The sequence below is a fragment of the Mytilus trossulus genome, chromosome 1 (assembly GCF_036588685.1).
Source record: "Mytilus trossulus isolate FHL-02 chromosome 1, PNRI_Mtr1.1.1.hap1, whole genome shotgun sequence".
NCBI lineage: Eukaryota > Metazoa > Mollusca > Bivalvia > Mytilida > Mytilidae > Mytilus > Mytilus trossulus.
Genome location: NC_086373.1, coordinates 73,264,755 through 73,280,728, shown reverse-complemented (window position 1 = coordinate 73,280,728; position 15,974 = coordinate 73,264,755). Strand labels below are relative to the sequence as shown.

General features: G+C 32.9%; 1 protein-coding gene across 2 annotated transcripts in view; it reads left to right on the top strand.

Moving 5' to 3' along the window:
• The window catches only part of LOC134684397 (uncharacterized), a 425,720-nt gene that overhangs the window by 1,061 nt on the left and 408,685 nt on the right, over window positions 1-15,974 (top strand). For both annotated transcript variants that reach the window (XR_010101237.1, XM_063543683.1), the window contains exon 3: window positions 1,126-1,277. Coding sequence is in view for 1 of the 2 variants with exons in the window: in XM_063543683.1 (XP_063399753.1) it covers window positions 1,126-1,277 (152 nt within the window). In the remaining variant the exon portion in view is untranslated. The remainder of the gene's footprint in view (window positions 1-1,125; window positions 1,278-15,974) is intronic.

The following is a 15,974-nucleotide window of genomic DNA, read 5'->3' as shown; positions in this document are numbered from 1 at the left end:
AAAATGTATTAAGGTAAATAAATGATGAATGATTTTACCGTAACTGCAATTGGTCAAGTGCCCATGATTTTAAACGACATCATTCAGATATGAATGAAAGGGGCAATTCATGTCAAGGGACTGTTATTTGAATGATACAGCATTTGTTAGTGACAATATCAATGGTTGTTCTGGTCGCTAATTATATTAAACTCTGTATAAGTAGGAAATCAACTGGTGATTGACGACCCAAGCTGGTCCTAAACAAGTTCGAGATTGCTCAGACATCTGATGGTCTTTTTATAGACTTTTTTTGTGATGAGAGTGTGGTCTAGGAGCAACCACAGACACCTAATGGACAACTTTATTATTAATTGACAAAAATTATGGAGGAAAAATCTCCATAAATCGTATGACAACAAGTAAAAATATGAAATACTTATTTAGCTACATAATATTACATTTGATATTATGATAATATATTCTGCATTTTGAAGATTCATAGAAGTCAAACTGACTTTAATTATTGATCTAATCGATAGTAACTAAGTAAGTTTAAAACATCAACAACAATTACTGATTGAAATCACCAGAAAGGTCGATGCATAACTACAGTCAAAGTTTTCTTCTATTTTATGCTACTACATGTAGAATGGTGACAATTCAGACATTATCAATTAGTTAAATATTTATACCTTTGTCGCATGTTCATCAGCTTAATAAATGTCAGAGAGTACTTGAGATTTTGTCGACGTTTCAGAATAGAATAATAAAAATTTCGAGAACACCATCAATTGCTTTAGTAAGGGGGACATTTAACTTTTCTGCTCAAAAACAATATATATCGACATAATTACGAAGATAAGTCAATTCGAATGAGACGGTTACATTGAACCAATGAACATATGATTAGATGAATCGGTACATGTACATATGCGTTTAACGCCAAATTATCACCTCATTTTAGCGAAAAGAATAATATCAATGCTAATTTCAGTAAGATCATATCTTCATCTTTACAATATAAAGTTTTAGAAAAGAACATTTGCATACCAACAGTTTCGTGACTATTATAATTACTTCATATCAAATGATAGTTACTTTTTCACTATAATAGAAATAACAACATCTATATTGATTTTGTAGAAACTAAACCATGTGGTAAAAACATTACCAATGCTGGTGGTGAACTGGTCGTCCCTAATCAATCACCTTGTACGTGGCGGTTCATCAGACCTATTGGAGAGAAAATTTACATGAGTTTTACAAAAAATCAGTCCAATAGTTTTGAAATTTCAGTAAGTAAACCATTTGTATTCATAATTCATATCGATAACAGCCCTAATTTTATGTTCGAAAAACACTAATTTTTCACTGAACTAATACGTATTTTGATAAGGGTCCATTTGAAGCACGCCTCCGTGTGCAGGTTTTTTTCGCTGTGTTGAGGACCCATAAATGGCCTTGTGCGGTTTTCTGCAATTATGTCGGGTTGTTGTCTCTGACGTATTTCCCATGTCCTTTCTTTTTGTGTTAGCTTATGTTGCATAAGTGTTTGTCTTGGTTGTAAGAAATACAATCGTCAAAATATTGAATGATATTCTTATCCTTTTTTAATTCACCTAGATACATATACAAACACACACTTGATTAGCTAGTCTGTAATTTCAAATTCCGGTATATGTATTTATAATTTTTAATCGGAATGAATAATTTAAATTTTCAGTGTGTTAATGTTTAAATCGTATTGTGCATTTTTTTTATATTTGGTGTGAGTATTAGCCTTAAAAAAATATGTTTTTAAATTTCAAAATCTCAGCGTGTCATTTTAATTTTTGTCACTCTTTTTATATTTTCTCATTTGTTTTTTTTTCTATAAAAGATGACTTAAACAAGTTTAAAAGTAATATAGTTTTATAGGCTTGTTGGACTTCTCTATATCATTATTATTTGTTTTTGAAAGATTTCTTTTCCAATGTTTTTCGGTAGATATTGACTTTGGTCTTGCACCTTTAGACACGATGTAACGTTGAAAAGAAAAAAAGTAAACAAACCGATTAAGAATAAAGAAAAAGCTTTATCTGAAAAAATATTTGAATGTACCAAACAAAAGTTAAATTAATAAAACTACAAAAAAAAAAAAAATAGTGGCACACATGGAAAACATAATCTAAAACCACATCTAAATCCGGCTCTCTTCTAACTTTTTTTCATGTGTTTCATCTAAACAGACTATTACAAAAATTAGATTCGATTATCGTTATCTCCTTCTAAATGTAAAAGATATTATTTTATATAGTTATTCTCAAGTATTCATTAATAACATGATGTAACACTATCTGTTATTCTATTCATGACTGCATATTGACTATAATTTAACATTTAACAGTTACCAATATCGCTCATACGAGCAGACATTTCGACTTTTCCTGTATTCTGAGTGGCATTTCATGAAGTACATTGTTATTGAAAGAAAGTGAAACGAAATGTATTGGATTGTTTGCGTCAATTTATTGACGTATATATATTCGTAAATTTGTTACCAATGTCTAATAATTCAAAATTCGATAATTTTACTGTCCCGATTGTAGTATTCAGGTTATCCGCAGAGAAGCAATATATTTTCTCCACCGTAATGGTTATCAAATCTATTTTCAAATTTGATCAAACCAAACCGCCTTTTAGCGCTTCCACTTTCCAGTACTATGTAATAAAGAGGTAGGGCCAATATGCCGTGGATTTTGTCACAGAAGGGCCAATTTCAAAAAGTGCCGACAGAATAGAATTTATACATATTTATAAATACTATAAAAACAAAAAATGAAAATGCTTTTTGATCAATATCTCGATTTACATATATTATGATATGTGTTATAAATAGTTAATTCAACCCTCAAAAAGGATGAAAGTCTATAATGCGGAATTTAGGGTGTTTTTAGGACCGGGCTGAAGTACGTCCATTATTCATAGTTCATTATTCATTATTCAATAATGAATAATGAAATAGTTCATTATTCACTATTCAATATTGAAAAATGAATAATGAATAATGAAATGGTTTATGTTTCATTATTCAAATTGAACCGGTGAATAGTGAAAAAAATATAAAAAAAATTGACCGTGACACTATAGCTATATTTTGATTCGCAATGACCATAAAAGGGTTTACGGACGACCTAAATGCAACACTATGCATAAAAATGAGGAAATATAAAAAAAGAAGATGTGGTATTATTATCAACGAGACAAACATCCACAAAAGACCAAAATGACACAGACATCAACAACTATAGCTCACCGTACAGCCTACAACAATGAGCAAAGCCCATACCGCATAGTCAGCTATAAAATGCCCCAATAACACAATGTAAAATAATTTAAACAAGACAACTAACGGCCTTATTTAATTTTAAAAAATGAACGAAAAACAAATATGTAACACATAGACAAATGACAACCACTAAATTACAGACTCCTGAATTGGTACAGACACATACATAAATAATTCAACGGGGTTAAACATGTTAGCCAATTTTGAATTATGAAATGGATATTTTGAATAATGGAATGGACTGCTGCGACCTTTTAGCCCCTAAATATAGATAAACCTTATACCTCATTCGAAAGCTTATTGCGAGAGGAACACCATGTATATAGTCAACATGTTCCGCAACGCATATTAGAGGACTTAAATGTCGAAATACGCGTGAAAGTTAAGAAATAGCCAATTTTGAATAATAAAATGGATATTTTGAATAATGGAATGGACTGCTGCGACCCTTTAGCCTCTAATTATAGATAAACTTTATACCTCATTCGAAAGCTTATAACGAGAGAAACAAAATGTATATAGTCAACATGTTCCACAACGCATATTACAGGACTGAAATGTCGAAATACGCGTGAAAGTTAAGAAATAGCCAATTTTGAATAATGAAATGGATATTTTGAATAATGGAATGGACTGCTGCGACCCTTTAGCCTCTAATTATAGATAAACTTTATACCTCATTCGAAAGCTTATAACGAGAGAAACAAAATGTATATAGTCAACATGTTCCACAACGCATATTACAGGACTGAAATGTCGAAATACGCGTGAAAGTTAAGAAATAGCCAATTTTGAATAATGAAATGGATATTTTGAATAATGGAATGGACTGCTGCGACCGTTTTGCCCCTAATTATAGATAAACCTTATATCTCAATCGAAAGCTAATTACGAGAGGAACACAATGCATATAGTGAACATGTTCCGCAACGCATATCAGAGGACTAAAATGACGAAATACGCGTGAAAATTACGAAATAGCCAATTTTGAATAATGAAATGGATATTTTGAATAATGGAATGGACTGCTGCGACCCTATAGCCCCTAATTATAGATAAACCTTATACTTCGTTTGAAAGCCAATTTCGGGAGCAACACAATGTATATAGTCAACATGTTCCGCAACGCATATTACAGGACTTAAATGTCGAAATACTCGTGAAAGTTAAGAAATAGCCAATTTTGAATAATGAAATGGATATTTTGAATAATGGAATGGACTGCTGCGACCCTTTAGCCTCTAATTTTAGATAAACTTTATACCTCATTCGAAAGCTTATAACGAGAGGAACAAAATGTTTATAGTGAACATGTTCCACAACGCATATTAGAGGACTTAAATGTCGAAATACGCGTGAATGTTAAGAAATAGCCAATTTTGAATAATGAAATGGATATTTTGAATAATGGAATGGACTGCTGCGACCCTTTAGCCCCAATTATAGATAAACCTTATACCTCATTCGAAAGATTATAACGAGAGGAACAAAATGTATATAGTCAACATGTTCCGCAACGCATATTAGAGGACTTAAATGTCGAAATACGAGTGAAAGTTAAGAAATAGCCAATTTTGAATAATAAAATGGATATTTTGAATAATGGAATGGTCTGCTGCGATCCTTTAGCCTCTAATTATAGATAAACTTTATACCTCATTCGAAAGCTTATAACGAGAGGACAGAATGTATATAGTCAACATGTTCCACAACGCTTATTAGAGGACTAAAATGTCGAAATACGCGTGAAAATTAAGAAATAGCCAATTTGGAATAATGAAATGGATATTTTGAATAATGGAATGGACTGCTGCGACCCTTTAGCCGCTAATTATAGATAAACTTTATACCTAATTCGAAAGCTTATAACGAGAGGAACAAAATGTATATAGTCAACATGTTCCGCAACGCATATTACAGGACTTAAATGTCGAAATACGCGTGAAAGTTAAGAAATAGCAAATTTTGAATAATGAAATGGATATTTTGAATAATGGAATGGACTGCTGCGACCCTTTAGCCCCTAATTATAGATAAACTTTATACCTCATTCGAAAGCTTATAACGAGAGGACAGAATGTATATAGTCAACATGTTCCACAACGCTTATTAGAGGACTAAAATGTCGAAATACGCGTGAAAATTAAGAAATAGCCAATTTGGAACAATGAAATGGATATTTTGAATAATGGAATGGACTGCTGCGACCCTTTAGCCGCTAATTATAGATAAACTTTATACCTAATTCGAAAGCTTATAACGAGAGGAACAAAATGTATATAGTCAACATGTTCCGCAACGCATATTACAGGACTTAAATGTCGAAATACGCGTGAAAGTTAAGAAATAGCAAATTTTGAATAATGGAATGGACTGCTGCGACCCTTTAACCAAAAATTATAGATAAACCTTATACCTCATTCGAAAGCTTATAACGTGAGGAACAAAATGTATATAGTCAACATGTTCCGCAACGCATATTACAGGACTTAAATGTCGAAATACGCGTGAAAGTTAAGAAATAGCAAATTTTGAATAATGAAATGGATATTTTGAATAATGGAATGGACTGCCGCGACCTTTTAGCCCCTAATTATAGATAAACCTTATACCTCATTCGAAAGCTTATAACGAGAGGAACATAATGTATATAGTCAACATGTTCCGCAACGCATATTAGAGGACTTAAATGTCGAAATACGCGTGAAAGTTAAGAAATAGCCAATTTTGAATAATGAAATGGATATTTTGAATAATGGAATGGACTGCTGCGACCCTTTAGCCCCTAATTATAGATAAACATTATACCTCATTCGAAAGCTTATAACAAGAGGAACAAAATGTATATAGTCAACATGTTCCGCATATTAGAGGACTTAAATGTCGAAATACGCGTGAAAATTAAGAAATAGCCAATTTTGAATAATGAAATGGATATTTTGAATAATGGAATGGACTGCTGCGACCTTTTAGCCCCTAATTATAGATAAAATTTATACCTCATTCGAAAGCTTATAACAAGAGGAACAAAATGTATATAGTCAACATGTTCCGCAACGCATATTAGAGGACTTAAATGTCGAAATACGCGTGAAAGTTAAGAAATAGCCAATTTTGAATAATGAAATGGATATTTTGAATAATGGAATGGACTGCCGCGACCTTTTAGCCCCTAATAATAGATAAACTTTATACCTCATTCGAAAGCTTATATCGAGAGGAACAAAATGTATATAGTTAACATGTTCCGCAACGCATATTAGAGGACTTAAATGTCGAAATACGCGTGAAAATTAAGAAATAGCCAATTTTGAATAATGAAATGGAAATTTTGAATAATGGAATGGACTGCTGCGACCTTTTAGCCCCTAAATATAGATAAACCTTATACCTCATTCGAAAGCTTATTGCGAGAGGAACACCATGTATATAGTCAACATGTTCCGCATATTAGAGGACTTAAATGTCGAAATACGCGTGAATGTTAAGAAATAGCCAATTTTGAATAATGAAATGGATATTTTGAATAATGGAATGGACTGCTGCGACCCTTTAGCCCCAATTATAGATAAACCTTATACCTCATTCGAAAGCTTATAACAAGAGGAACAAAATGTATATAGTCAACATGTTCCGCAACGCATATTAGAGGACTTAAATGTCGAAATACGCGTGAAAGTTAAGAAATAGCCAATTTTGAATAATGAAATGGATATTTTGAATAATGGAATGGACTGCCGCGACCTTTTAGCCCCTAATAATAGATAAACTTTATACCTCATTCGAAAGCTTATATCGAGAGGAACAAAATGTATATAGTTAACATGTTCCGCAACGCATATTAGAGGACTTAAATGTCGAAATACGCGTGAAAATTAAGAAATAGCCAATTTTGAATAATGAAATGGAAATTTTGAATAATGGAATGGACTGCTGCGACCTTTTAGCCCCTAAATATAGATAAACCTTATACCTCATTCGAAAGCTTATTGCGAGAGGAACACCATGTATATAGTCAACATGTTCCGCAACGCATATTAGAGGACTTAAATGTCGAAATACGCGTGAAAGTTAAGAAATAGCCAATTTTGAATAATAAAATGGATATTTTGAATAATGGAATGGACTGCTGCGACCCTTTAGCCTCTAATTATAGATAAACTTTATACCTCATTCAAAAGCTTATAACGAGAGAAACAAAATGAATATAGTCAACATGTTCCACAACGCATATTACAGGACTGAAATGTCGAAATACGCGTGAAAGTTAAGAAATAGCCAATTTTGAATAATGAAATGGATATTTTAAATAATGGAATGGACTGCTGCGACCGTTTTGCCCCTAATTATAGATAAACCTTATATCTCAATCGAAAGCTAATTACGAGAGGAACACAATGCATATAGTGAACATGTTCCGCAACGCATATCAGAGGACTAAAATGACGAAATACGCGTGAAAATTACGAAATAGCCAATTTTGAATAATGAAATGGATATTTTGAATAATGGAATGGACTGCTGCGACCCTATAGCCCCTAATTATAGATAAACCTTATACTTCGTTTGAAAGCCAATTTCGGGAGCAACACAATGTATATAGTCAACATGTTCCGCAACGCATATTACAGGACTTAAATGTCGAAATACTCGTGAAAGTTAAGAAATAGCCAATTTTGAATAATGAAATGGATATTTTGAATAATGGAATGGACTGCTGCGACCCTTTAGCCTCTAATTATAGATAAACTTTATACCTCATTCGAAAGCTTATAACGAGAGGAACAAAATGTTTATAGTGAACATGTTCCACAACGCATATTAGAGGACTTAAATGTCGAAATACGCGTGAATGTTAAGAAATAGCCAATTTTGAATAATGAAATGGATATTTTGAATAATGGAATGGACTGCTGCGACCCTTTAGCCCCAATTATAGATAAACCTTATACCTCATTCGAAAGATTATAACGAGAGGAACAAAATGTATATAGTCAACATGTTCCGCAACGCATATTAGAGGACTTAAATGTCGAAATACGAGTGAAAGTTAAGAAATAGCCAATTTTGAATAATAAAATGGATATTTTGAATAATGGAATGGTCTGCTGCGATCCTTTAGCCTCTAATTATAGATAAACTTTATACCTCATTCGAAAGCTTATAACGAGAGGACAGAATGTATATAGTCAACATGTTCCACAACGCTTATTAGAGGACTAAAATGTCGAAATACGCGTGAAAATTAAGAAATAGCCAATTTGGAATAATGAAATGGATATTTTGAATAATGGAATGGACTGCTGCGACCCTTTAGCCGCTAATTATAGATAAACTTTATACCTAATTCGAAAGCTTATAACGAGAGGAACAAAATGTATATAGTCAACATGTTCCGCAACGCATATTACAGGACTTAAATGTCGAAATACGCGTGAAAGTTAAGAAATAGCAAATTTTGAATAATGAAATGGATATTTTGAATAATGGAATGGACTGCTGCGACCCTTTAGCCCCTAATTATAGATAAACTTTATACCTCATTCGAAAGCTTATAACGAGAGGACAGAATGTATATAGTCAACATATTCCACAACGCTTATTAGAGGACTAAAATGTCGAAATACGCGTGAAAATTAAGAAATAGCCAATTTGGAACAATGAAATGGATATTTTGAATAATGGAATGGACTGCTGCGACCCTTTAGCCGCTAATTATAGATAAACTTTATACCTAATTCGAAAGCTTATAACGAGAGGAACAAAATGTATATAGTCAACATGTTCCGCAACGCATATTACAGGACTTAAATGTCGAAATACGCGTGAAAGTTAAGAAATAGCAAATTTTGAATAATGGAATGGACTGCTGCGACCCTTTAACCAAAAATTATAGATAAACCTTATACCTCATTCGAAAGCTTATAACGTGAGGAACAAAATGTATATAGTCAACATGTTCCGCAACGCATATTACAGGACTTAAATGTCGAAATACGCGTGAAAGTTAAGAAATAGCAAATTTTGAATAATGAAATGGATATTTTGAATAATGGAATGGACTGCCGCGACCTTTTAGCCCCTAATTATAGATAAACCTTATACCTCATTCGAAAGCTTATAACGAGAGGAACATAATGTATATAGTCAACATGTTCCGCAACGCATATTAGAGGACTTAAATGTCGAAATACGCGTGAAAGTTAAGAAATAGCCAATTTTGAGTAATGAAATGGATATTTTGAATAATGGAATGGACTGCTGCGACCCTTTAGCCCCTAATTATAGATAAACTTTATACCTCATTCGAAAGCTTATAACAAGAGGAACAAAATGTATATAGTCAACATGTTCCGCATATTAGAGGACTTAAATGTCGAAATACGCGTGAAAATTAAGAAATAGCCAATTTTGAATAATGAAATGGATATTTTGAATAATGGAATGGACTGCTGCGACCTTTTAGCCCCTAATTATAGATAAAATTTATACCTCATTCGAAAGCTTATAACAAGAGGAACAAAATGTATATAGTCAACATGTTCCGCAACGCATATTAGAGGACTTAAATGTCGAAATACGCGTGAAAGTTAAGAAATAGCCAATTTTGAATAATGAAATGGATATTTTGAATAATGGAATGGACTGCCGCGACCTTTTAGCCCCTAATAATAGATAAACTTTATACCTCATTCGAAAGCTTATATCGAGAGGAACAAAATGTATATAGTTAACATGTTCCGCAACGCATATTAGAGGACTTAAATGTCGAAATACGCGTGAAAATTAAGAAATAGCCAATTTTGAATAATGAAATGGAAATTTTGAATAATGGAATGGACTGCTGCGACCTTTTAGCCCCTAATAATAGATAAACTTTATACCTCATTCGAAAGCTTATAACAAGAGGAACAAAATGTATATAGTCAACATGTTCCGCAACGCATATTAGAGGACTTAAATGTCGAAATACGCGTGAAAGTTAAGAAATAGCCAATTTTGAATAATGAAATGGATATTTTGAATAATGAAATGGACTGCTGCGACCTTTAAGCCCCTAATTATAGATAAAATCTATACCTAATTCGAAAGCTTATAACGAAAGGAACAAAATGTATATAGTCCACATATTCTGCAATGCATATTAGAGGACTTAAATGTCGAAATACGCGTAAAAGTTAAGAAATAGCCAATTTTGAATAATGAAATGAATATTTTGAATAATGGAATGGACTGCTGCGACCCTTTAACCAAAATTATAGATAAACCTTATACCTCATTCGAAAGCTTATATCGTGAGGAACAAAATGTATATAGTCAACATGTTCCGCAACGCATATTAGAGGACTTAAATGTCGAAATACGCGTGAAAGTTAATAAATAGCCAATTTTGAATAATGAAATGGATATTTTGAATAATGGAATGGACTGCTGCGACCCTTTAGCCTCTAATTATAGATAAACTTTATACCTCATTCGAAAGCTTATAACGAGAGAAACAAAATGTATATAGTCAACATGTTCCACAACGCATATTACAGGACTGAAATGTCGAAATACGCGTGAAAGTTAAGAAATAGCCAATTTTGAATAATGAAATGGATATTTTGAATAATGGAATGGACTGCTGCGACCGTTTTGCCCCTAATTATAGATAAACCTTATATCTCAATCGAAATCTAATTACGAGAGGAACACAATGCATATAGTGAACATGTTCCGCAACGCATATCAGAGGACTAAAATGACGAAATACGCGTGAAAATTACGAAATAGCCAATTTTGAATAATGAAATGGATATTTTGAATAATGGAATGGACTGCTGCGACCCTATAGCCCCTAATTATAGATAAACCTTATACTTCGTTTGAAAGCCAATTTCGGGAGCAACACAATGTATATAGTCAACATGTTCCGCAACGCATATTACAGGACTTAAATGTCGAAATACTCGTGAAAGTTAAGAAATAGCCAATTTTGAATAATGAAATGGATATTTTGAATAATGGAATGGACTGCTGCGACCCTTTAGCCCCAATTATAGATAAACCTTATACCTCATTCGAAAGATTATAATGAGAGGAACAAAATGTATATAGTCAACATGTTCCGCAACGCATATTAGAGGACTTAAATGTCGAAATACGAGTGAAAGTTAAGAAATAGCCAATTTTGAATAATAAAATGGATATTTTGAATAATGGAATGGTCTGCTGCGACCCTTTAGCCTCTAATTATAGATAAACTTTATACCTCATTCGAAAGCTTATAACGAGAGGACAGAATGTATATAGTCAACATGTTCCACAACGCTTATTAGAGGACTAAAATGTCGAAATACGCGTGAAAATTAAGAAATAGCCAATTTGGAATAATGAAATGGATATTTTGAATAATGGAATGGACTGCTGCGACCCTTTAGCCGCTAATTATAGATAAACTTTATTCCCTAATTCGAAAGCTTATAACGAGAGGAACAAAATGATATAGTCAACATGTTCCGCCACGCATATTAGAGGACTTAAATGTCGAAATACGCGTGAAAATTAGGAAATCGCCAATTTTGAATAATGAAATGGATATTTTGAATAATGGAATGGACTGCTGCGACCTTTTAGTCCCTAGTTATAGATAAACTTTATACCTCATTCGAAAGCTTATAACGTGAGGAACAAAATGTATATTGTCAACATGTTCCGCAACGCATATTACAGGACTTAAATGTCGAAATACGCGTGAAAGTTAAGAAATAGCCAATTTTGAATAATGAAATGGATATTTTGAATAATGGAATGGACTGCTGCGACCCTTTAACCAAAAATTATAGATAAACCTTATACCTCATTCGAAAGCTTATAACGTGAGGAACAAAATGTATATAGTCAACATGTTCCGCAACGCATATTACAGGACTTAAATGTCGAAATACGCGTGAAAGTTAAGAAATAGCAAATTTTGAATAATGAAATGGATATTTTGAATAATGGAATGGACTGCCGCGACCTTTTAGCCCCTAATTATAGATAAACCTTATACCTCATTCGAAAGCTTATAACGAGAGGAACATAATGTATATAGTCAACATGTTCCGCAACGCATATTAGAGGACTTAAATGTCGAAATACGCGTGAAAGTTAAGAAATAGCAAATTTTGAATAATGGAATGGACTGCTGCGACCCTTTAACCAAAAATTATAGATAAACCTTATACCTCATTCGAAAGCTTATAACGTGAGGAACAAAATGTATATAGTCAACATGTTCCGCAACGCATATTACAGGACTTAAATGTCGAAATACGCGTGAAAGTTAAGAAATAGAAAATTTTGAATAATGAAATGGATATTTTGAATAATGGAATGGACTGCCGCGACCTTTTAGCCCCTAATTATAGATAAACCTTATACCTCATTCGAAAGCTTATAACGAGAGGAACATAATGTATATAGTCAACATGTTCCGCAACGCATATTAGAGGACTTAAATGTCGAAATACGCCTGAAAGTTAAGAAATAGCCAATTTTGAATAATGAAATGGATATTTTGAATAATGAAATGGACTGCTGCGACCTTAAAGCCCCTAATTATAGATAAAATCTATACCTAATTCGAAAGCTTATAACGAGAGGAACAAAATGTATATAGTCCACATATTCTGCAATGCATATTAGAGGACTTAAATGTCGAAATACGCGTAAAAGTTAAGAAATAGCCAATTTTGAATAATGAAATGAATATTTTGAATAATGGAATGGACTGCCGCGACCTTTTAGCCCCTAATTATAGATAAACCTTATACCTCATTCGAAAGCTTATAACGAGAGGAACATAATGTATATAGTCAACATGTTCCGCAACGCATATTACAGGACTTAAATGTCGAAATACGCGTGAAAGTTAAGAAATAGCAAATTTTGAATAATGAAATGGATATTTTGAATAATGGAATGGACTGCTGCGACCCTTTAACCAAAAATTATAGATAAACCTTATACCTCATTCGAAAGCTTATAACGTGAGGAACAAAATGTATATAGTCAACATGTTCCGCAACGCATATTACAGGACTTAAATGTCGAAATACGCGTGAAAGTTAAGAAATAGCAAATTTTGAATAATGAAATGGATATTTTGAATAATGGAATGGACTGCCGCGACCTTTTAGCCCCTAATTATAGATAAACCTTATACCTCATTCGAAAGCTTATAACGAGAGGAACATAATGTATATAGTCAACATGTTCCGCAACGCATATTAGAGGACTTAAATGTCGAAATACGCGTGAAAGTTAAGAAATAGCCAATTTTGAATAATGAAATGGATATTTTGAATAATGGAATGGACTGCTGCGACCCTTTAGCCCCTAATTATAGATAAACTTTATACCTCATTCGAAAGCTTATAACAAGAGGAACAAAATGTATATAGTCAACATGTTCCGCATATTAGAGGACTTAAATGTCGAAATACGCGTGAAAATTAAGAAATAGCCAATTTTGAATAATGAAATGGATATTTTGAATAATGGAATGGACTGCTGCGACCTTTTAGCCCCTAATAATAGATAAACTTTATACCTCATTCGAAAGCTTATAACAAGAGGAACAAAATGTATATAGTCAACATGTTCCGCAACGCATATTAGAGGACTTAAATGTCGAAATACGCGTGAAAGTTAAGAAATAGCCAATTTTGAATAATGAAATGGATATTTTGAATAATGGAATGGACTGCTGCGACCTTTAAGCCCCTAATAATAGATAAAATCTATACCTAATTCGAAAGCTTATAACGAGAGGAACAAAATGTATATAGTCCACATATTCTGCAATGCATATTAGAGGACTTAAATGTCGAAATACGCGTAAAAGTTAAGAAATAGCCAATTTTGAATAATGATATGAATATTTTGAATAATGGAATGGACTGCTGCGACCCTTTAACCAAAAATTATAGATAAACCTTATACCTCATTCGAAAGCTTATAACGTGAGGAACAAAATGTATATAGTCAACATGTTCCGCAACGTATATTAGAGGACTTAAATGTCGAAATACGCGTGAAAGTTAATAAATAGCCAATTTTGAATAATGAAATGGATATTTTGAATAATGGAATGGACTGCTGCGACCCTTTAGCCTCTAATTATAGATAAACTTTATACCTCATTCGAAAGCTTATAACGAGAGAAACAAAATGTATATAGTCAACATGTTCCACAACGCATATTACAGGACTGAAATTTCGAAATACGCGTGAAAGTTAAGAAATAGCCAATTTTGAATAATGAAATGGATATTTTGAATAATGGAATGGACTGCTGCGACCGTTTTGCCCCTAATTATAGATAAACCTTATATCTCAATCGAAATCTAATTACGAGAGGAACACAATGCATATAGTGAACATGTTCCGCAACGCATATCAGAGGACTAAAATGACGAAATACGCGTGAAAATTACGAAATAGCCAATTTTGAATAATGAAATGGATATTTTGAATAATGGAATGGACTGCTGCGACCCTATAGCCCCTAATTATAGATAAACCTTATACTTCGTTTGAAAGCCAATTTCGGGAGCAACACAATGTATATAGTCAACATGTTCCGCAACGCATATTACAGGACTTAAATGTCGAAATACTCGTGAAAGTTAAGAAATAGCCAATTTTGAATAATGAAATGGATATTTTGAATAATGGAATGGACTGCTGCGACCCTTTAGCCCCAATTATAGATAAACCTTATACCTCATTCGAAAGATTATAATGAGAGGAACAAAATGTATATAGTCAACATGTTCCGCAACGCATATTAGAGGACTTAAATGTCGAAATACGAGTGAAAGTTAAGAAATAGCCAATTTTGAATAATAAAATGGATATTTTGAATAATGGAATGGTCTGCTGCGACCCTTTAGCCTCTAATTATAGATAAACTTTATACCTCATTCGAAAGCTTATAACGAGAGGACAGAATGTATATAGTCAACATGTTCCACAACGCTTATTAGAGGACTAAAATGTCGAAATACGCGTGAAAATTAAGAAATAGCCAATTTGGAATAATGAAATGGATATTTTGAATAATGGAATGGACTGCTGCGACCCTTTAGCCGCTAATTATAGATAAACTTTATTCCCTAATTCGAAAGCTTATAACGAGAGGAACAAAATGATATAGTCAACATGTTCCGCCACGCATATTAGAGGACTTAAATGTCGAAATACGCGTGAAAATTAGGAAATCGCCAATTTTGAATAATGAAATGGATATTTTGAATAATGGAATGGACTGCTGCGACCTTTTAGTCCCTAGTTATAGATAAACTTTATACCTCATTCGAAAGCTTATAACGTGAGGAACAAATGTATATTGTCAACATGTTCCGCAACGCATATTACAGGACTTAAATGTCGAAATACGCGTGAAAGTTAAGAAATAGCCAATTTTGAATAATGAAATGGATATTTTGAATAATGGAATGGACTGCTGCGACCCTTTAACCAAAAATTATAGATAAACCTTATACCTCATTCGAAAGCTTATAACGTGAGGAACAAAATGTATATAGTCAACATGTTCCGCAACGCATATTACAGGACTTAAATGTCGAAATACGCGTGAAAGTTAAGAAATAGCAAATTTTGAATAATGAAA